At 37.5% G+C, this 25,048-nt stretch overlaps 1 protein-coding gene across 5 annotated transcripts in view; it reads right to left on the bottom strand.

Annotated features, from left to right (window-relative positions):
- Positions 1-351: 351 nt before the first annotated feature.
- Positions 352-25,048, bottom strand: part of LOC120860468 (zinc finger protein 25-like) — a 28,582-nt gene continuing 3,885 nt past the window's right edge. For all 5 annotated transcript variants that reach the window (XM_040236289.1, XM_040236290.1, XM_040236288.1 and 2 more), the window contains 4 exons: positions 6,761-6,887; positions 6,372-6,467; positions 4,464-4,527; positions 352-3,685 (listed from right to left, as the gene is read on the bottom strand). In XM_040236289.1, coding sequence (XP_040092223.1) covers positions 2,632-3,685; positions 4,464-4,527; positions 6,372-6,467; positions 6,761-6,887 — 1,341 coding nt within the window. In that variant the 3' untranslated portion in view covers positions 352-2,631. The remainder of the gene's footprint in view (positions 3,686-4,463; positions 4,528-6,371; positions 6,468-6,760; positions 6,888-25,048) is intronic.

Here is a 25,048-nt window from a genome sequence, read left to right on the forward strand (position 1 = left end):
TTTCACTTTCACTTTCATGCATTGGAGAAGGAACTGGCAACCCACTCCAGTGTTCTTGCCTGGAGAATCCCAGAGACAGAGGAGCCTGGTGGGCTGCTGTCTATGGGGTCGCACAGGGTCAGACACGACTGAAGTGACTTAGCAGCAGCAGCAGCAGCATTTGACAATTCTATGAAGTATGGGCAATAAAGTAATTTTACTAGTTATGTAGCTGGTGGGTATTTTTGTTGTTGTTCAGTTGCACTAGTTAAGTATGACATAAAGATGTATTTTATTATGTGATAGAAAATTAAAAAATGATACAGGGAAAACTGGCCATGGACATAGAAGAAAATATAGGAATACTGTGAGTAGGGATCAATTAATTTAGACAATGTTTATTTCATAATTTACTGCTACATTCCATCAGGGTATCTGTTTTGATGCTATGACAGTCCAGCAGCTAAAACATATCTTTGAAAAACAATTCTAATGCTTATAGTCTTGTAACATATATATAATGCACGTAACAAAGATATTGCAAAAAACCTCCATCTACCCACAAACTGATATATGTATAATTTCTGAAACACATACCATATATAAAAATATACCTCTGTGTTGGCTGTGATGCTTTCAGCTCTAAGAAAACTTGAGTTTGTAAGGTACTAGAAAGTATCTTAGGCCCTGTGGGGCATATGGTCTTCTTCAGCCTACTCAGCTCTGCTACTGTAATGTGAAGGCAGCCACAGGCAAAACAAACATTTTTTATTAGTGTTCTAACAAAAGTTGAATTTACAGACACATAAGTTTGAATATCGTATAGTTTTCACATCACAAAATAATCTTTTTCAACCATTCAGAAAGGTAAAACATTGCAGGCAGTGGGCCAGATCTGAATCACTTGCAGAAAAATGTACAACCAAATCAAAGCAAGGCACTGCAGCAGTAAAGTGAGGGGCGAATGCTGGTAGCCAACCTTTTATTTTGCAGAATAATTCAAGAAATACAAATTATTATGATAGTATCTAACATATAGCTCTTTGTTTCAGACACTAATCTAAGTGCTTTAAAAATATTAACTCATTTACAAATCAAAGCAATCCTATTATCGCTTTTTTATGAAAAAGGAAACTGAGGCACAGAGAGGTTAGGTGCGTGCCTCATACTAGAAACAGCCTGGGCAGTAGGACTCAAAAGTCCATACTCTTAACCTCTATGTCATGTTGCTTCTAGTAGAAAGAAAAAGGTAGTGAAGAACATTTATGACTCTCACACAAAATATAAATTCAGACAGCTCTGCAACTTGCTAAAACAACACTAACATAGATATTTCTTCACACAGTATTATTTTTTATTGTGTAGGGATTTTCAGCTGTTTTTAAAAATGAACTTTTTTTGTTTAGTTGTTAAGTCACGTCCAACTCTTTTGTGAACCTGTTGACCAGAGCCCTCCAGGCCCCTCTGTCCACAACATTTCCCAGGCAAGAATACAGGAATGAGTGGGTTGCCATCCCAACCCAGAAACTGAACCCATATCTCCAGCACTGGCAGGAAGATTCTTTACACTGAGCCACCAGGGAAGCCTTTTTCCTGTAAATGTATCCCTAGTGTAAAATTTGGCCAACCATAAGAGAGTTGCAAATTTTACAGAAACATTTTAATATTCTTTCTGAAGGATTAGTTCAGTAAAATCCTTATCCATTCAGAAATAGGGGGGAAAAAGATACATTATAATTTTAAAAGAATACTACACTTAAATATACATTCTGTTAACAACAGGAGTCCCTGATGAGACTAAATGAGAGATATCTTCATACACATAAAAGTTACTGAACTAAATAAGGCTACATATTTCACTGTGTACAATTATGGATGGGTTCACATGCACATCAAACATCCACAGTCTGTGTTCTGTAGCACACTGACATTCACACGTAATTCCTACATACTAAAGGACTTTTCACATGTGTTAATGATGTCACATTTTTCAATTTATTTGTGCTTTTTACAAAACTTCATATACCTGACATTTGCAGGTTTCTTTAAAACAACCTTGTAATCAGATTTCTGCAACATGACTCCTAGTATAAGTAGTTCCCTTGTACATATTCTCTCAGAATTTTTGTTTAAAAGGTTTCACACATTTAAAATATTTTTTAAAAAGGTTCTGACATTCACTGAAACATCACTTCTTGATAAAGCCTTCCATGTATGTTGTAATCTTTGTGATTATCTCCTTTTAGAATGTTCTAATGAGTCCAACTGGTATAAAAAGATTTCTGAATGCTCAGGATACTGATAGAAACTCATTTATGATGGCTACCCTGACAGAAATTTCCTGATATTCATTTTTCTTACAGGATTTCTCTTGTATGGTTTAAATGTTGTACAATAAAGTATGACTTCTGAAAGAGAGGTTTCCCTCATGTTTTACCATTTGTAGTGTTTCTACCATGTATGTTGTCTGAAATTTAGTAAAAGTCTGACATATGGTGAAAATTTCTCCCTAACAGATTTATAGAATTTCTCCCCATGATGAAAGAATTAGCTAAAATTTTCCCATATTGATGATATGTCTTTGTCTTGTGTGAGTTATCTGATTATTCTGAAGGACATATTCAGACAGAAGAATTCTCCAATTGATATTGTTTATAAGCTTTTCCCTTCTGTGTGTGTCTTCTGATGTGCAGTGAGTTTTGATTTTTGAAAAAATGTTTCCTTACACTCCTTACATTCATAGGGTTTCTCTCCTGTGTGTTTTCTCTGATGTATAACAAAGTGTGACTTCTGAGAGAAAGATTTCCCACATTCCTTGCATTCATAGGGTTTCTCTCCTGTGTGAGTCCTTTGATGTAATCTGAGGACTGAATTCACAGAGAAAGATTTACCACATTCATTACATTCATAGGGCTTCTCCCCTGTGTGTTTTCTCTGATGTTTAGTGAGGTCTGATTTATAGTAAAAGGTTTTTCCACATTTATTACATTCAAAGGGTTTCTCCCCTGTATGAGTTCGCTGATGTACTGTTAAAGCTGACTTCTGGTAGAAGCATTTCCCACATTCCTTACATTCATAGGGTTTCTCTCCCGTGTGAGTTCGCTGATGAGTTTTGAGGTGTGAATTTCTAGAGAAGAATTTCCCACATTCCTTACATTTATAGGGTTTCTCCCCTGTGTGTGTTCTCTGATGTACTGTGAGGTGTGATTTCTGGGAAAAGGACTTCCTACATTCCTTACATTCATATGGTTTCTCCCCTGTGTGTGTTTTCTGATGTACCATGAGGTATGCCTTAACATAGAAGAACTTCCCACATTCAGTACATTCAAAGGGTTTTTCTCCTGTGTGTGTTTTCTGATGTTCCATGAGGTGTGGCTTCTGGTAGAAGGATTTCTCACACTGATTACATTCGTAGGGTTTCTCTCCTGCATGAGTTCTCAAATGTCTACTGAGAGATGACAGATGGTAGAAAGTTTTCTTACATTCTTTACATTCATAGGTCTTCTCTCTGGTAGGAGTTTTTGGTTGTCTTGTGAGGTCTCCATTCTGAGAGTCGGATTTCTCACATTCGCTGGGTTTGTCCTTTGAATGAGTATGCTCATGTATTATGAGGATAGACTGCTGGTAGAAGGACTTTCCACATTCATTACATTTATAGGTTTTCTCATTGGTATGAGTTTTCTGATGTTTCTTGAGTTCTCCATTCCTAGAGAGAAATTTCCAAATTTGTTAATGTATAAGACTTTGGGGTGAGGGGGTGGGGGTTGGGTCTGCTGTGTATATTTTCCAAGTAACTCTGAGAACCGATTTCTAGAGGTTTTTCCAATATTCATTAGATTCATAGGGTTTCTCCATTGTGAATATTCTATGTTGACATATACTGTGGTTTAACATCTGGTAGAAGGTATTTCACTTGCATTATATTCTCCAGGTTTCTCAACTGCCTGAATTTGACTTTGTATAGTAAAGCCTCTATTATTATGTAAATAAGAAGAATCAAAAGGCTGTTTCAGAGTTTTAATCTCCTGATCTTGAATTATAAAAGGTCTCTATTATGAAAGAGGGCTTTCCCATTTGGATTATGTTCTTTGGAATTTGCTTCAGTTTTCTCATTTATCATTAACTAGTGGAGAAGGCAATGGCACCCCACTCCAGTACTCTTGCCTGGCAAATCCCATGGACAGAGGAGCCTGGTGGGCTGCAGTCCATGGGGTTGCTAACAGTCAGACACAACTGAGTGACTTCCCTTTCATTTTTCACTTTCATGCATTGGAGAAGGAAATGGCAACCCACTCCAGTGTTCTTGCCTGGAGAATCCCAGGGACGGGGGAGCCTGGTGGGCTGCCATCTGTGGGGTCACACAGAGTCAGATACGACTGAAGTGACTTAGCAGCAGCAGCAGCAGTGCTGTTCCACTTCCAGTACCCCTATTAAGACTCCTTCTTAAAAAGCTTCTAATCTGAAAATTGAATTCTTGAACTTGCCTTGAATTTTCAGCTTGGCTTTCCGGGCATTTTGCTCCTTGGTCATGAGTATTGCATAGGTCTTCTACAAAGGAATCCAAAATTTAATACTTTATACATCTTAACACATTATTATGGTCATAGAGTGGATTCTTAGGTTTCAAGCTATTATTCTCAAATGAAGGAGTTCTTAAGTGCAAACTTCCTCTATCTCAGGGGCTTAGAAAAAACATATAAATAACACTAAAACCTGCTATAGCAAAGAGGGAGAGATCTAGTTATAAATTCAAGTAACTTTGACACTACAAATATGACCTTAAAAACTTGGAGGAGAAAGTGAAGACAAAAAAAAAAAAAACAACCCACAAAGAATAGGGAGCAGAAAACGAAAGGTATTCAAAGTGCTGCTGAACAAGAATGTGAGACTTATAGTGCATGATGTGAGCCCATTAAGGACAATGAATAGTAAGTAAGGTGATAAGGAAAATTAGTAGACAACTGTGTTCACTGGAAATATCAAAGGAAAGATTACATTAGATGAAGGAGCTAAGTATAGGTCTTTACCCACTCAAACTTAGTTTACAGTGTTAGGATTTCTAGTAATTAGACTATAAACTTCCACTTTATTCCTCTTTGCCCATACCCAACAATCTAGATGTCAACACTAAAGTGACCTTCTCAGAACATCCATTTCCTCATGTTTAGAGGAAAATTCTTCTCTTTCTAGTTGGCTGGTTCAGAAGACCCAGAAACACACACATCCAAAAGGAAAGATTTAAGAAAAAGCAGAGTACAACCCATCCCACAGAATGAATTCTCAGTTGTAGCACCAGAGATTTTCAATACCGCCAAATACTGCATCTGTGACTCAACACTACTCTTATTCTGCTTTTACATCTTAGCTCCCATATCTATGCTTCAATTTTCTACATGATCTTTAAAGGGTAATTATTCAATGTCATTCTAGAATCTTTACAGACCTTCATGTTTATTCATTTTTAAATGCTTGAAAGAAAAGTGAGCTTATGAGTAGAGATTTGGGGTTAGAATTTCATGGCACTTGTAAGGAAAACATAGTTATTTGATAGGGATGTGTGCAAGGTTAACTTGGGATACTCATGAAATAAGATCTTATGTATAAGAAGCATTTAACAGACCAGATAAAATGAAGATTAGCACATGTTTTGGGGCCACAAGGAAAAATAAGATGCAGCAGGCAATAAAGGGCCAGACTAGTTCTTGACAGAAAATTAGGTGTATTTTGTATCAGCTCTGAAATAATATAGCTGATGAAAGGCATAATGATTTATAATCCAATTTCAGAGATTAAAGAGAGAATAGTAAATTAAAATGGGTGCTGAAAATCTAAGACATTTTATTGTTAATGAAAGGAGGAAAAATGGTACTTGAAGATTTTATAAGGTAGATTTTATAAACACTTTAAGATTATAGCTGCATACTTTAATGGCAAGGAGTAACTGGAAATTCTAGCAAAAAGACAAAATGAGAGTTTAAGTGAAAGAGAAATAAATCTACTTTAAAAATGTCAAGCAAAAGAGGGAATGTTTTTTTAAACAAAAAAATCAACTATCTCCATCTGTCCCACACAAAAGAGGGAATTTAGATGGGGAGAACAAAAACTGGAGATGTGATTTATGTTGCTTACATATGCAGATCAAGTATCCTCAATCATTTCCAAAAGTTTAGGGCATTTAAAAAAGAGATTCTTGAAAAAAAAATTTCAAAAAGTCAAAGGCACCAATTCCAACCCCCTTATGGAGAAGGAAATGGCAATCCACTCCAGCACTCTTGCCTGGAAAAATCCCATGGACAGAGGAGCCTGATAGGCTACAGTCTATGGGGTCGCAGAGAGTCGGACATGACTGAACGACTTCACTTCACTTATACAACTTATACTTTCTAACTTACCAGGGTTGTTCTGACGTGGAAATTGTACTTCTAATATCCATGGTTCTTTTCCTTGCTTCAACTTGAAGATTGCATTTGGTCTATTTGCACAATAGCCTATTAATAGAAAAGATAAAATAACACAAATTACTTGGAATACAGCAACTCTGAAGGATAAGGAAGTGCAGGTTAGGATCAGAACAATGAAGGTCTCACAAAGATTTGGCAAATTTATTCTATTAGGGGAATGCATGGGGACACAAATATTTTTCTGGTACCTAAAATGGATTCATCAACTCTGACCCTGAAAACAATGCCAATATTCAACCCTACAGGGGATTTACAAATTCCAGTAAGTGAGAAAGGAAATGCAAACTACTGGGAGTTACAGATGCAGAAGATTTCCTCACCCACTGAGATGAGGTGACTGTAGTTCTCCTGCATTACTTCTCTGTATAGGGTCCTCTGAGCAGTGTCCAGCAATTTCCATTCCTCCCGGGTGAATTCCACAGTAATATCCTTAAATGTTACTGGTCCCTGAAACAACATATTTCAATTCAAACTGAAGTGATCAAAATAGAGTACCATTAAAAAGACAGGTAAACTAGCTGTTAATCTGTTAACTACAGGATTTACTCTGGAGAATTAAGATATACTGCTACTCTGTATCCTGTTTTACACATATATAAAATATCTGTTCAGTATATATTTACTAAGATATCACTCCATGCCTAGAACTCTGCTAGAGATACAAAGATGAATGAAAGCAACTATTCTTGTCATCAAGGAGCTTACATTCCAAGCGAGAGGCAAAGATTAAATTCATAAATGCAATATGCATAGCAGGTGCTATGACAGAAGTATGTACAAGATAAAAGATGGTCAAAAAGAATGGCCAGGATGGTGGAGAAGGAAGACTCTGAGCTCACCTCCTTCCACAGGCACACTGAAATTACAACTATTTACAGAGCAACTATCTTTGAAAATTATCTGAAGAGTAGCAAGAAAGATTCCCTAAAACTAAAGATATAAGGAAGGAACCATAATGACCTAGATAGGAGGGGTGGAGACACCCCTCTAGTAGTCAAGACCCACATCCCTGAGTAGGTGACCCACAAATGGGAGGCTAGTCAAAACTGTAGAGGTTCTCCCCAAGGAGTCAGAGGTCCAAGCCCCACATTGGGCTTCCCTGCTGGGGGGTCCTGCACCAGGAAGACAAACCTCCCAGAACACCTGGCTTTGTAGGCCAGTAAAACTTGAGAGCCAGAGGGCTATAGAAAACAGACACTCCACTCTAAAGGACATAGGCAAAATCTCACACGGTCCAAATCATAGTGCAGAGGCAGTAATCTGAAGGGAGCCTGGCTCAGACCCATTTACAGATCTTGGAGAGCCTCCTGGAGAGTCAGCAGGCAACTGGAACTTCTCTTGAAGACACAGACACTGGTAGCAGCCACTTTGGAAGCTTGTTCTACCATAAGGACATTGGTTCTAATAAGCACCATTTTGGAATCCTCCCTCTAGCCTATTAGTACTGAAGGCTTACTGGCCGACCAGTGAGCCATCACCAATCCCAGTACACTTCAGGCTATTCTGTCAGCTGCATTGGGTCCCAGTCCAGGAACCCCATAGGACATGCAGCCAGCCAGGCAGGGACCCAGTCTCTCCCAACAGTGGGCCAGAAGCCACTGACTGAGGCAGGATCTGGCTTCCAAGAGGGCTGAGGGTCAACCCTGGCTGCTAGTTTGCCCATAATAGTCAAGCCCACAATAAGGAAGGATTCATGTAGCCCATACATAAAGAGTCCTTAGAGCTTATAGCTCTGATGATCAGAGAAGCATATACTGCTGGGTTTCTCAGAACATCTCCACTTAACTTCTCTAAGATTGGGAAATGTAACCAACTTACCAAATGCATAGATATAAAAAGAGAGGATTAAGCAAAATGAGACAGAAAAACATGTTCCACACAAAAGAACAAGACAAAACCTCAGAAGAAGGACTAAATGAAGTTGAGAAAGCAATCTACCCGATAACAATATCTTTTATGAATACCTTTAACAAGTTACTAGTAAATCAAATCGAGCAAAATAAAAATATTAGATTATAATTTACACCGTGACTTTGTGTGATTTATCCCAGGAATGCAAGAATGGCTCAACATACTAAAGTCAATCAATTACATTAACAGAGCAAAGGGGGAAAAGTAGATCATTTCAGATGATGCAAAAAAGCATTTGACAAAATTCAACACTTTCATGATAAAAACATTTAGTAGACTAGAAGGAAACTCCTTCAAAATGATAATATTTTTAATCCACCTCTATCCCAGCTAACTTTATACTCAATACTGAAAGACAAAACTACACATAGAATATCCCTAAGAATCCACAAAAATAGAGCTAATAAACAAAGTCAGCACATTTCAGAATTATAAGATCAACACACAAACATCAGTTGTGTTTCTATTTACCAGTAACGAAAACCCAAAAGAGAAATTAAGACAATTCCATTTAATGTAGCATCAAAAAGAATAAAATACCTAGGGATAAATCTACTCAAGGAGTATATAAGACTTACACACTGAAAACTGCAAAACATCACTGGAAGTATTAAAGAAGACCTAAATAAAAGAAATGATAGTATGTGTTCATAGACTGTAAGACTTAATATAGTTCAGGTGACAGTACTACTCAAAGGAATTTATAGAATCAATGAAATCGCTATTAAAATCTCAATGACTCCTGCACAGAATTAGAAAAGCCAATCCTTAAATTTATATGGAATTGCAAAGAGTCTCTAACAGTCAAACAAAACTGGGAAACAGTCTTAAAATCTTACCGTTAAAAGATGACACAAAAAAAGAAGACTACAGGCCAATATCACTGATGAACATAGATGCAAAAATCCTTAACAAAATTCTACCAATCAGAATCCAACAACACATTAAAAAGATCGTACATCATGACCAAGTGGGCTTTATTCAGGGATGCAAGGATTCTTCAATATCTGCAAATCAATCAATGTAATACACCACATTAACAAATTGAAAAATAAAAGCCATATGATTATCTCAATAGATGCAGAGAAAGCCTTTGACAAAATTCAACATCCATTTATGATAAAAAATCCTCCAAGAAAGCAGGAATAGAAGGAACATACCTCAACATAATAAAAGCTATATATGACAAACCCACAGCAAACATTATCCTCAATGCTGAAAAACTGAAAGCATTTCCCCTAAAGTCAGGAACAAGACAAGGGTGCCCACTCTTACCACTACTATTCAACATAGTTTTGGAAGTTTTGGCCACAGCAATCAGAGCAGAAAAAGAAATAAAAGGAATCCAAATTGGAAAAGAAGAAATAAAACTCTCACTGTTTGCAGATGACATGATCTTCTACATGGAAAACCCTAACGACTCCACCAGAAAATTACTAGAGCAAATCAATGAATATAGTAAAGTTGCAGTATATAAAATCAACACACAGAAATCCCTTGCATTCCTATACACTAATAATGAGAAAATAGAAAGAGAAATTAAGGAAACTATTCCATTCACCATTGCAACAAAAAATAATAAAGTACTTAGAAATATATCTACCTAAAGAAACAAAAGACCTATATATAGAAAACTATAAAACACTGATGAAAGAAGTCAAAGAGGACACTAATAGATTGAGAAATATACCGTGTTCATGGAGTGGAAGAATCAGTACAGTGAAAATGAGTATGCTACCCAAAGCAATCTACAGATTCAATGCAATCCCTATCAAGCTACCAACAGTATTTTTCACAGAGCTAAAACAAATAATTTCACAATTTGTATGGAAATAAAAAAACCCTCGAATAGCCAAAGCAATCTTGAGAAAGAAGAATGGAACTGGAGGAATCAACCTGCCTGACTTCAGGCTCTACTATAAAGCCACAGTCATCAAGACAGTATGGTACTGGCACAAAGACAGAAATATAGATCAATGGAACAAAATAGAAAGCCCAGAGATAAATCCACACACATATGGATACCTTATCTTTGACAAAGGAGGCAAGAATATACAATGGATTAAAGACAATCTCTTTAACGTGGTGCTGGGAAAACTGGTCAACCACTTGTAAAAGAATGAAACTAGAACACTTTCTAACACCATACACAAAAATAAACTCAAAATGGATTAAAGATCTACATGTAAGACCAGAAACTATAAAACTCCTAGAGGAGAATATAGGCAAAACATTCTCTGACATACATCACAGCAGGATCCTCTATGACCCACCTCCCAGAATATTGGAAATAAAAGCAAAAATAAACAAATGGGACTAATTAAAATTAAAAGCTTCTGCACAACAAAGGAAACTATAAGCAAGGTGAAAGGACAGCCTTCAGAATGGGAGAGAATAATAGCAAATGAAGCAACTGACAAAGAGTTAATCTCAACAATATACAAACTCCTGCAGCTCAATTCCAGAAAAATAAACAACCCAATCAAAAAATGGGCCAAAGAACTAAACAGACATTTCTCCAAAGAAGACATACAGATGGCTAACAAACACATGAAAAGATGCTCAACATCACTCATTATCAGAGAAATGCAAATCAAAACCACAATGAGGTACCATTTCACGCCAGTCAGAATGGCTGCTATGCAAGTCTACAAGCAATAAATGCTGGAGAGGGTGTGGAGAAAAGGGAACCCTCTTACACTGTTGGTGGGAATGCAAACTAGTACAGCCACTATCGAGAACAGTGTGGAGATTCCTTAAAAAACTGGAAATAGAACTGCCATATGACCCAGCAATCCCACTGCTGGGCATACACACCAAGGAAACCAGAACTGAAAGAGACACGTGTACCCCAATGTTCATCGCAGCACTGTTTATAATAGCCAGGACATGGAAGCAACCTAGATGTCCATCAGCAGATGAATGGGTAAGAAAGCTGTGGTACATATACACAATGGAGTATTGCTGCTGCTGCTGCTAAGTCACTTCAGTCATGTCCTACTCTGTGCAACCGCATAGACAGCAGCCCACCAGGCTCCCTCGTCCCTGGGATTCTCCAGGGAAGAACACTGGAGTGGGTTGCCATTTCCTTCTCCAGTGCATGAAAGTGAAAAGTGAAAATGAAGTCGCTCAGTCATGTCCAACTCTTCACGACCCCATGGAATGCAGCCTACCAGGCTCCTCCATCCATGGGATTTTCCAGGCAAGAGTACTGGAGTGGGGTGCCATTGCCTTCTCCATATACACAATAGAGTATTACTCAGCCATTAAAAAGAATACATTTGTATCAGTTCTAATGAGGTGGATGAAACTGGAGCCTATTATACAGAGTGAAGTAAGCCAGAAAGAAAAACACCAATACAGTATACTAACGCATATATATGGAATTTAGAAAGATGGTAACGTTAACCCTGTATGCGAGACACCAAAAGAGACACAGATGTATAGAACAGTCTTTTGGACTCTGTGGGAGAGGGCAAGGGTGGGATGATTTGGCAGAATGGCATTGAAACATGTATATTATCATATGTGAAATGAATCACCAATTCAGGTTCGATGCCTGATCCAGGATGCTCAGGGCTGGTGCACTGGGATGACCCAGAGGGATGGTATGGGGAGGGAGTTGGGGGGTGGTTCAGGATGGGGATCACATGTACACTCGTGGCGGATTCATGTCAATGTATGGCAAAAGCAATATAATATTGTAAAGTAATTAGCCTGCAATTAAAATAAATAAATTTATACTAAAAAAATAAAATCTTACTATTAAAGCCTCAGTATCAAAACAGTGTGACTGGCATAAAGACAGACATATTGTCCAATAGATAGAAACGAGAGTCTGAAAATAAAACCATACATCTATGGCCACCTCATTTTCAACAAGGAAGTCAAAACCATTTGATGGAAAAAGAATAATTTCTTCAACAAATGACACTGGCAACTAGATGACCACATGCATAAGAAGAAAACTTGGCCTCTACCTCACTGCATTTAAAAAAAATTAATTCAACATAGATCATTGACCTAAATATTAAGAGCTAAAAATATAAAACTCAGAAGAAAACATAGGAATAAATTTCCTTATCTTGAATTTGACAACAGATTCAAGATATGACACCAAAATGTACAAGCATTAAAAGAAAAATAAACTGACCTTATCAACTTTAAAACTTTTACAGGGACTTCCCTGGTGATCTAGTATTAAGACTCTGTAGTTCCAATAGAAGGGGCATGGGTTTGATCCCTGGTTTGGGACCTAAGATCCCATATGCCACACAGTGTGGCAACCAAGAAAATATAATAAATAAATTAAAATTTGCATGCATCATAGAATAGTACCAAAATAGGAAAAAAATATAACACAGAATAGAATATTTGCAAATCATATATCTGATAAAGGTATATTATCCAGAATATATAAAATATACTTAAAAATTCAATAACAAAAAAACCCCGGCAAAAAATGAGCAAAGAAATTGAGCAGACATTTCTCTAAGTTATACAAATGAGCACATGAAAAGATGCTCAACATCATCATTAGTCTTCAGGGAAAAGCCAAATCAAAACTACGATGATATCACTTCCCATTCATTATGATGGGTGTTAAAAAAAAAAAAAAAAACAGAAAATAACAGGTAATGGGGAGGATGTGGAGAAACTGTAATCCTTATACATTGCTTGTGGGACTATAAAATGGTACAGCTGCTATGGAAAAGTTCGTAACTCGAAAAGTTAAATATACAATTAGCATTCGGTTCAGCTCAGTTGCTCAGTCATGTCCGACTCTTTGTGACCCCATGAATTGCAGCATGCCAGGCCTCCCTGTACATCACCAACTCCCGGAGTTCACTCAGACTCACATCCATCGAGTTGGTGATGCCATCCATTCAGCCATCTCATCCTCCGTCCTCCCCTTCTCCTCCTGACCCCAATCCCTCCCAGCATCAGAGTCTTTTCCAATGAGTCAACTCTTCGCATGAGGTGGCCAAAGTATTGCAGTTTAAGCTTTAGAATCAGTCCTCCCAAAGAACACCCAGGACTGATCTCCTTTAGCATGGACTAGTTGGATCTCCTTGCAGTCCAAGGGACTCTCAAGAGTCTTCTCCAACACCACAGCAGTTCAAAAGCATCAATACTTCGGCGCTCCGCTTTCTTCACAGTTCAACTCTCACATCCATACATGACCACTGGAAAAAACCATAGCCTTGACTAGATGGACCTTTGTTGGCAAGGTAATGTCTCTGCTTTTGAATATACTATCTAGGTTATCATAACTTTCCTTCCAAGGAGTAAGTGTCTTTTAATTTCATGGCTGCAGTCACCATCTGCAGTGATTTTGGAGCCCCCAAAAAATAAAGTCTGACACTGTTTTCACTGTGTCCCCATCTATTTCCCATGAAGTGATAGGACCAGATGCCATGATCTTAGTTTTCTGAATGTTGAGCTTTCAGCCAACTTTTTCACTCTCCTCTTTCACTTTCATCAAGAGGCTTTTTAGTTCCTCTTCACTTTCTGCCATAAAAGTGGTGTCATCTGCATATCTGAGGTTATTGATATTTCTCCGGGCAATCTTGATTCCAGCTTGTGCTTCTTCCAGCCCAGCGTTTCTCATGATGTACTCTGCATATAAATTAAATAAGCAGGGTGACAATGTACAGCCTTGACGTACGCCTTTTCCTATTTGGAACCAGTCTGTTGTTCCATGTCCATTTCTAACTGTTTCTTCCTGAGCTGCATACAGGTTTCTCAAGAGGTAGGTCAAGTGGTCTGATATTCCCATCTCTTTCAGAATTTTCCACAGTTTATTGTGATCCACACAGTCAAAGGCTACAACCCATCAATTCCACTTCTAGATACATACCCAAAAGATTTGAAAACAGATACTTGTACACAAAAGCTATAGTGACACTATTCACAAAAGCCAAAAAGTGAAAGCCACCTAAATCTCAATCAATGGATGAACTGATAAACAATTATGGTATAAACATCCAGTGGAATATTATTTTACATGAAGTATTGATGCAAGGTATAGGGTAAATGAACTTGAAAAACATGCTAAATGAAAGAAGCCAAACAGAAAAGGTACATATTATATGATTCCACTTATATGAAATATTCAGAATGGGTAAATGCACAGAGACAAGGGCTGCTGCTGCTGCTGCTGCTAAGTCGCTTTAGTCGTGTCTGACTCTGTGCGACCCCAGAGATGGCAGCCCACTAGGCTCCCCCGTCCCTGGGATTCTGCAGGCAAGAACACTGGAGTGGGTTGCCATTTCCTTCTCCAATGCATGAAAGTGAAAGTGAAGTTGCTCAGTCGTGTCTGACCCTCAGCAACCCCATGGACTGCAGCCTTCCAGGCTCCTCTGTCCATGGGATTTTCCAGGCAAGGGCTAGGAGAGGGAATAGGTTAACAACTGTTTAATGGGAATGGGGTTTTCTTTTGGGATGATGAAAATGTTTTTGAACTATATGTTGTAGTGGTCCCACAACATTGTGGATATACTAAATTGTACCCAATTGTATACTTTAAAATGGTCAATATTCTGTGAATTTCACTTCAATTAAAACCAATAAAACCTTCTAACAAATCTGAAGGCCCAAATGGTGTCAATGGTGAATTCCACGAAACACTGATGGTGAAACAATACCAATTATATGTAATCTTCCCTGGTGGCTCAGACAATAAAGCGTCTGCCTGCAATGCGGGAGATCTGGGTTCGATCCCTGGGTCAGGAAGATCCTCTGGAGAAGGAAATGGCAACCCACTCCAGTACTCTTGCCTGGAAAATCCCGTGGACAGAGGAGCCTGGTAGGATACAGTCCATGGAGTCGCAAAGAGTTGGACATGACTGAGTGACTTCTCTCTTTTCTCTTTACCATAAAACAAAGAGGAGAGAACTGTTCTCAATTCATTTTATGAAGCTCATATTACCCTGATACCCAAACCTAACAGAAACATTACCATAAAAGAAAACTACAGTGGAGGTTGGCACCTGTTTGTACCAGATCAAGAGTGCTGGTTGTTAAATTTTTAGCAATTAATTAAAATTATTTTGTAGCTTGAAATTAGCCACAGCAGGGGTGTTTATACCATAGAAGTTGGTAAACAATACAAAACCAGGTTTCTCTCTCAGTACCCAAAACTCTGATCATTAAACACTTACCAGCATATTGACTACCAACCAGTATCTCTCATGATTATGATACAAAAATCTTCAACAAAATATCAGCAAATCCACTACCTGATTTCAACACTTATCACAAAGCTGTATTAATTGTGTTATTAGCAAAAGGATAAACACTCAGGATCAGTGGAACAAAAATAGTGTGTCCAGTAATAGAACCACACATATAATTTTGATAAAGCTTCAAAAGAAATTCAGTATTGGATAAACAGTCATTTCAAAAAACAGTGCTGGAACAATGGACACTTAATCAAACTCCAGACTTTCACCAGTCTTTTCTTTAATGTCCCTTTTTCCATCCCATGATCTAATTCAGAATACTATATTGCATTTAGTTGTCATATCTCTTATGATTTGTGACAGTCTTTCCTGTATTTTATGACCTTGACAATTTTGAGAAATACTAGACAGATACTTTTTAGAATGCCTTTTAATTTGGATTTTGTCTAGTGTTTTTCCGTTTGATTAGACTGAGATTAGACTGAGATTCTCTGGGAGAATAACCCAGAGCCCTTCTTATCACAGTATATCAGGGGGTACATCATATCACAGGTGACGTTAACCTGGATCACTTTCTAAGGTAATGGTTGCCAATTTTCTCCACTATAAAGTAACTATATCTCCTTTTCATACTCTATTCTTTGAAAGCAATCACTAAGTCTAGCCTGTATTCAAGAAAGGAGGGAATAGGCCCCATGTCCAAAAAGGGGTAGAATCTAGATATATTATTTGAAATTCTTCAGAGGGCTCTCTTCCCATTTATTTATTCAATCATTTACTTACATCACTGTGGTCTCAAATATTTATTGCTTAGGGTTAGAATCCAATACCATGTTATTTATTTTGTTGCTCAAATTGTTCCAGCTTTGTTATAAGTCCAGTGGCCACAGGACTAGAAAAGGTCAGTTTTGATTCTGGTCCCAAAGAAAGGCAATGCCAAAGAATGCTCAAACTACTGCACAATTACACTCATCTCACACACTAGTAAAGTAATGCTCAAACTTCTCCAAGCCAGGCTTCAGCAATATATGAACCATGAACTTCCAGATGTTCAAGCTGGTTTTAGAAAAGGCAGAGGAACCAGAGATCAAATTGACAACATCCACTGGATCATGGAAAAAGCAAGAGAGTTCCAGAAAAACATCTATTTCTGCTTTATTGACTATGCCAAAGCCTTTGACTGTGTGGATCACAATAAACTGTGGAAAATTCTGAAAGAATGGGAATACCAGACCACCTGACCTGCCTCTTGAGAAACCTGTATGCAGGTCAGGAAGCAACAGTTAGAAGTGGACATGGAACAACAGACTGGTTCCAAACGGGAAAAGGAGCATGTCAAGGCTGTATCTTGTCACCCTACTTATTTAACTTCTCTGCAGAGTACATCATGAGAAATGCTGGATTGGAAGAAGCACAAGCTGGAATCAAGATTGCTGGAAAAAATAACAATAACCTCAGATATGCAGATGACACCACCCTTATGGCAGAAAGTGAAGAAGAACAAAAGAGCCTTTTGATCAAAGTGAAAGAGGAGAGTGAAAAAGTTGGCTTAAAGCTCAACATTCAGTAAACAGAGATCATGGCATCTAGTCCCATCACTTCATGGCAAATAGATGGGGAAACAGTGGCTGACTTTTATTTTTTGGGGGCTCCAAAATCACTGAAGATGGTGACTGCAGCCATGAAATTAAAAGACGCTTACTCCTTGAAAGGAAAGTTATGACCAACCTAGACAGCATATTAAAAAGCAGAGACATTACTTTGTCAACAAAGGTCTGTCTAGTCAAGGCTATGGTTTTTCCAGTGGTCATGTATGGGTGTGAAAGTTGGACTATAAAGAAAGCTGAGTGCTGAAGAACTGAAGATTTTGAACTGTGGTGTTGGAGAAGACTTGAGAGTCCCTTGGACTGCAAGGAGATCCAGCCAGTCCATCCTAAAGGAGATCTGTCCTGAGTGTTCACTGGAAGGACTGATGTTCAAGCTGAAACTCCAATACTTTGGCCACCTGATGCAAAGAGCTGACTCATTTGAAAAGACCTTGATGATGGGAAAGATTGAGGGCAGGAGGAGAAGGAGATGACAGAGGATGAGATGGTTGGATGGCATCACTGACTCAATGGACATGAGTTTGGGTAAACTCTGGGAGTTGGTGATGGACAGGGAGTCCTGGCATGCTGTGGTTCATGGGGTTGCAAAGAATCAGACACTACTGAATGACTGAACTGGACTTGCCATGAGAAGTTCTTTGGGGTTGGTGCCTATGTCCATTTGACATGTTCCCATCACTGTGCTTTTGAGAATTCCTTAATTTCTAATATTACAAAATGCTCTGGGCTTATTTTACGTTAGCCTTGCCTTTGCCCTAGAATCAATCATTTTCTCTGTGGAATTCTGGTTCCTTTTATTGTAGAATGATATTTAGAAACCAAGATCTGTGTGCAAGTTTTGCTCATGGCTACTGAGATGTCACTGCTTATAGGCCCTCTCAGCAGACAGTAAGTACATGTATGTTTGCATATTAACTCATGTACATACACATCTTTAATTTTTTCTGTATCATATACATGCTAAGTTAATATGTGTTAAGATAACATATATCATTTGCTTTTCAATAAATGGCAATGAAAAAAATAGGGATCCATACACAAAAGTGAACTTTAGTCAGTAATTTCACCTTCATAGAAAAATCAAGTATAGATCTAAATATAAAATGTTAAACTACAAAATTTTTTAGAAGAAAAGTCTTTGTGACTTTAAAGACATTTTAGACATGATACCAAAAGAAATTAAAAAGAAAAATCTGGAGTTCATCACATTTTCGTGAAATACACTGTTAGGTGAATACAAGATTAGCCACAAATAGTGAGGAAAATATTTGAAAATCACAAATCTAACAAAGTATTGTTCTTGTATACAGAATACATAAAGAATTTTGAACATTCATTAAGAAAACAGCCCAATTTAAAAATGAACAGAAGATTTGAAGAGACACTTAACAATAGAAGATATATGGATAACACAAGCACATCAAAAGATTTTCAGTATTATTAGTCATTAGAAGAATGCATATTAAAACCACAATGGGATAGCAAAGCACACCTATCTAAATAATTTTAGAAAAAAAGCAAACTGAAATACCAAGTGCTGACAAGAATGGGAAATAAGTGGAACTCTGATACATTGTAGTAAGAGCACAAGCTATTCAAGAAAACAATTTGGCAGTTTCTTATAAAGTTAATTATAGCAATACCATATGACCAAGTAAGCACATGCTGAAGTATTTACCCAAAGAGAAATTAAAATCTGGGTACACACAAACATCTGAATGCAAATGTTTATAACAGCACTTTTTGTAATTGCCCCCCCAAACCAAAAAACCTATATATTTTTCAACTGGTATATGGGGTACACACATACAACTGAATTCTAATTGTTTAGTCAACAAGTCATATCCAACTCTTTTGCAGCCCCATGGACTGTGGTCCAACAGTCTTCTCTGTCTGTGGGATTTCCCAGGCAAGAATACTGGAGTGGGCTGCCATCTCCTCTTCCAGGGGATTTTTCTGACCAGGGATCAGACTCGTGTCTCCTGCATTGGCAGGCAGATTCTTTAAAACTGCTGAGCCACCAGGGAATTACTGTATGATCCAGCAATCCCACTTCTAGTTATGTATACAAAAGAATTCAAAGCAGGGACACAAACAGATATTTGTACACCAATGTTCATAATAAAAGCATTATTCACAATAGCTACAATGTACAAGTAACCAAGATGTCCACCAACAAATGTAAACAAAATTATGTATATTACATAAGCAAAATGTAATATGTATCAAACAATGGAATATTATTTGGCCCTAAAAAGAAGGGAATCCTTTGACATGCTACAACATGGATGAGCCTTAAAGACACTGTTCTGAGTCAAATAAGCCAGGACAAATACTATAGGATTCTACTTATATGAGGCACCTGGAGCAGTCAAATTCATACAGACAGAAAGTAGAATGGTGTTTCCCAAAGTATGGGGGGAATGGGAGTTATAGTTTAATGTGTGTGGAGTTTCAGTTTGGGATGATGAAGAGAGTTCTGGAGGTGGATAGTGGTGACAGTTGCTCAACAATGTGAATATACTTAATGCCACAAAGCTATACATTTAAAATTTGTTATGATGGTAAATTTTGTTGTGTATCTTACTACAATTATAAATAAATCAACTACACTTCAATTTTGAAAAAGAAAAAGAAAAGCAAAGAAGCAACCCACCACAAACACAATAAAAACAGCTATATGAAAGCATCAAATATTAACTTAAACACTAGAATTTGAAGGGTAAAGATCCAAGGGCTTCCTTGGTGGCTCAATGATAAAGAATCCATCTACCAATGCAGGAGACACGGGTTTCATCCCTGATCTGGGAATATCCCACATGCCTCAGAGCAACTAAGCCCACATGCCACAACTCTTTAGCCTGTGCTCTAGAGCTTGGGAACCAAAACTACTGAATCCTCACATGCCCTAGAGTCCATGCTCTGCAGCAAGAGAAACCCACACACTGCAGCTAGAGAGTAGCTCCCATTTGCTGCAACTAGAGAAAGTCTGCGCAGTAATGAAGGCCTAACACAGCCAAAAATAAATATTTTTTAAAAGATCCAAGAAAAAAGTGAAATTAATTGAGATAAGTCCTACCCCTGCTTAGAATTTTCAGGGCATTTTCAAATTTCATAGTCAGGATAAAAATGTAAAGCAAAAGCACCTCAGGGCTAGCATCTCTAAAATAAGGACAAAGAAACAATTCCTTAATAGAATGTAGAGGAGCAAAATAAAAAGTGATCTTACCTTAACAATGAGAACAAGCCCCTAACCTAGAAAACTGTTTTCTAAAGTCAGAGATCTGAGAATCTAAAGGCAAACAAAGGAAAAAATTCAGAAGAGACAAATATTTCAAAAGCAAACAGAAAACCACAGTTTATTTCATTCTTCAGGGCAAGCAGGTAAGAGAGGAAACTGTTCAACTTTTAATAAACATTTAATGTTTGCTTATGATCTTGTGTGATGTATCAGAATCCCTAAGAACTCTGGTCACAAAGCAAGCCAACACCAACTTGCCAGTTGACACTACCTGGTAATTGAATGGGGATTTCATATTCAAGAGGTCCCCAAACAGAAGCTTTGTATCTGCAGAACTTCTTTACTTCCTATCAAATGTCACAAAGTGATGTTTATTTTAAGCTGAGGAAGCAGTGTCTGGAACCAAAGGAAAGCATTTATATGGATGCTCTGAAATACAAATACTATCTCCCCCCCTCAGTCAGTTCAGTAGCTCAGTCGTGTCTGACTCCTTGTGACCCCATGGACTGCAGCACGCCAGGCTTCCCTGTCCATCACCAACTCCAGGAGCTTGCTCAAACTTATGTCCATTGAGTTGGTGATACCATCCAAGCATCTCATTCTCTTTCACTCCCTCTTCTCCTGCCTTCAATCTTTCCCAGCATCAGGGTCTTTTCCAATGAGTCAGCTTTTTGCATCAGGTGGTCAAAGTATTGTAGTTTCAGCTTCAGCATCAGTACTTCCAATGAATATTCAGAACTGATTTCCTTTAGGATTAACTGGTTTGATCTCCTTGCAGTCCAAGGGACCCTCAAGAGTCTTCTCCAACACCACAGTTCAAAAGCATCAATTCTTTGGCAGTTCAAAAGCATTAATTCTTCGGTGCTCAGCTTCCTTTATGGTCCAACTCTGACATCCATACATGACTATTGGAAAAACCATAGCTTTGACTAGACGGACTTTTGTTGGCAAAGTAATGTCTCTACTTTTAAATATGCTGCCTAGGTTGGTCATAGTTTTTCTTCCAAGGAGTGTCTTTTAATTTCATGGCTGCAGTCACCATCTGCAGTGATTTTAGAGCCCCCCTCCCCCCAAAAAAATAAAGTCAGCCACTGTTTCCCCATCTATTTCCCATGAAGTAATGGGACCAGATGCCATGATCTTAGTTTTTTGAATGTTGAGTTTCATGCCAGATTTTTCACTCTCCTCTTTCTCTTTCATCAAGAGGCTTAGTTCCTCTTCACTTTCTGCCATAAGGGTGATGTCATCTGCATATCTGAGGTTATTGATATTTCTCCCTGCAATCTTGATTCCAGCTTGTGCTTCATCTAGCCCAGCATTTTGCATGACGTACTCTGCATATAAGTTAAATAAGCAGGGTGACAATACACAGGGGATGACAGAGGTTGATATGGTTGGATGGCATCACCGACTCAATGGACATGAGTTTGAGTAATATCCAGGAGTTGGTGATGGACAGGGAGGCCTGACATGCTGCAGTCCATGGGGTCACAAAGAGTCAGACACGAATGAGTGACTGAACTGAACCAAACTGAATACACAGCCTTGATGTACTCCTTTCCCAGTTTTAAACCAGTCCATTGTTCCACTTCCAATTCTAACTGTTGCTTCTTGACCTGCATACAGATTTCTCAGGAGGCAGGTAAGATGGTCTGGCATTTCCATCTCTTTAAAAATATTCCAGTTTGTTGTGATCCACACAGTCAAAGGCTTTGGTGTAGTTAATAAAGCAGAAGTAGATGTTTTTCTCTAAGTACATGGCAACAACCCTCCAAAGGCTGGAAGCAGGGCACTGGGATAGAAAGAGATGTCTCAGGTGCTAAAAGCTCTACAGGGTAGGAACTCCTCAGTCACCTGAAAGAAAAGCTGAATTCTATAAAGCACATCAATGGAGCTTTGGTAGTGTTCACCACCCAAGCCCTGCTGAAGGGAAAGCCTTGATACTGCCCTCAAATCATCTGATGTTGGCGAAGAAGTGTGTCTAATTAAAGCCCAGGACCAGCTCAACTACATATGTGATTTAGCAAGCAGAGGAAGGGATGTGCCTTTTTCTGGAGGTATTATTTACTTAATCTCTACTGTACTTTTACACATAATGTCTAGCACTAAATAAAAAAATAGGAGACATGCAAAGAAGTAGAAAATTTTGATTCATACTGAACAAGGGAACCTACTGAAACAGACTTACAGATTAACCTGGATGTTGCGATTAGTAGATAAGGACTTTAAAGTAATTACAATAAAACAAAATAAATAAAATTAAATGACCTACTGAAAAAAAAAAAGAAAATACAAGTGAAATAATGGGGAATCTTAGCAGATAAAGAAAAACAAAGAGAAAAAAAAACAGGAATTTTTAGAACTGAATAACACAATATCAGATGTGGATTTTACAGGCTTATGAATGAAGAACACTAACAGAGCAAATGAAGGAAGCCATAAACTTGAAAAAAGTCAGCTGAATAGAAATAGCCAACCCAAGGGACCCCACACACAAAACAAACCTCAACTAGCTACATCATCTGAACATTTGGGACAGTATGTACATAGTTCAACATTTGTGTAACTGGAATTTTAGAAAAAAAGGATGAGGCAAAGAAAATATCTGAAGAGTGAGTTCTGAGACTTAAAAAAAAATGATAAAAGGTAACAACCCATAAATCGTTGTCATTCTTCAAAAGAGATAAATACAGAACAAATCATGCCTATGTACATTATGGTCTAACTATTGAAAACTAAAGAGAGAATGAAAATCTGAAGCACAGAGGAGAAAACACATTATATTCAGGTGGATAAAAGTAAGATGAAGACAAGTTTCTCATCAAAAACAACAGAAGCCAGAAGACAAAGAAATCCTAAAAATGCAGAAACAGAAAACTCTCAACACAGTTCTATACCTAGCAAAATATCATTCAAAAACCACAGTGAAATAAAGACTAGCTAAGTAGATTTGTCACCATCAGTGTGGAAGTAATACATGAAATAATAAAATAAGTTGCTTAGACTGAAGGGAATATATACCAGAGAGAACCGTAGACCTGTAGGAAGGAATAATGAGCTCCCAAAGCAGATATATATATAAACAGTAAGAGTTATTTACACATGTGCGCACGTTTCTTTAGAATATTAATATTGTTTAAAGCAAAATAACAAGTATTTGGGGTTAAAAAATATAAAAGTGAGATATAAGGACCATAAGGTATGAGGGTATAAAGAGAATTATACTGATAAAAGTTCATTACACTGTTCATGAGTATAGCATTTGAAGACACCATTATTTTAATGGTGCATGTTGTAATCTCCAGACTAAGGAGTAAACAAAATAACACATAAAGCTTCAAAGTCAATAAAGAAGATACAATGCAATACTCAAAATACTCAAATAATCCAAAGGAAGTACAATAAATCTCATTAGGATAAAAAGAAATATACATAAAACATACTAGAATAAAAGTTATCTTGAAAAGCAGCTAGCCCCAAACAAATTTACTTCAAAGTTAACAGGTGAATTTTCAATAGTACTAGTAGTAGAAGACAGTGAATGCTTTAAAGGTAAAAACTGTCAATCAAGATTTCCACACACATTAAAAAGCTCTTTGTAGATATTTCATATAGAGAAAACTGAGAATTTCTACCAGCAGATCCTCACTAAAACAACAGGCAAGCAGAATAAAAACAATAACTAAAAATGCTATTTTCAAACAGATAAAAGCTGATGCCAGTAGAACTTAAGAGATGCAAGAAATAATTAAAGATCTTCTAATTTGGCCAAAATGCCTTAGAAAATCAAACTCTCTGCATAAAATAAACTTTTCCAAGAGTTTGTAGTGATGACTGCACTTAAAATTATTTCAGAAAATAAAAAGGTTACTAATTATTTCTGTTGTCCCAAACTGACCGTTCAGCAGTAAGTTACAGAGACTAAGGTAAGAAAAATGTCATGTGCCACCCCTGAATTAATACTATAAGGAAAAAATTTAAATGTGTTCAATACTGACCAAAGCAGAACTGTAGAATAGGTTAAAATTTTCCCTCTTTCTAGAGTCTCTATTTTTCCCACATTCAAGCCCAAAGGCTATGATTTCTAGTCAATAAAAGAAAATTTCCACACTGAAAATTTATGGCATAGTGGTAATAACACTTCCCAAGTTGGCTGAGAGGATTATGTAAGACAAACTACATCAAGCACTTACCAAAGGGCCAGGAATTTCATTAATTGCTAAGTATGCTGTTTTGTTTTTAAAAATTATGTTCAAAAAGCAAAGAAATGGTTACCACAGAATTCAGAATTTTCTCTGGTTAATGGTAGGATGAGATCTTAAGGAAGGGTACACAGGGCAATTTTCATTGCTTATGTCAGACAGGACATAGAGTGGTATTACTTAATTAGTATTCCCTAAATTATACCTATATGTTATGTATATTATTTGGACTGCATAAAGTATGATTTTTAAAATAATTTAATGAATAAAAAATTAATTTCTATAGCCAATAAAATCCTACATATTCTACTCCCTCTACCTCTTAGACCTTAAGTTTCACTGCTGTCTCCCAAGTTCACCTCTCTCTAGTTTCAATGTCCTAAATACTGTTTCTGGAACATGCCTCATGGTGTCTGCATCTGCTTTTCCATCTATGAAGAATGCTTTTCCTCCAGATTTCTAC

The sequence above is a fragment of the Oryx dammah genome, unplaced genomic scaffold, assembly GCF_014754425.2.
Source record: "Oryx dammah isolate SB20612 unplaced genomic scaffold, SCBI_Odam_1.1 HiC_scaffold_11077, whole genome shotgun sequence".
In the NCBI taxonomy this organism is placed as follows: Eukaryota; Metazoa; Chordata; class Mammalia; order Artiodactyla; family Bovidae; genus Oryx; species Oryx dammah.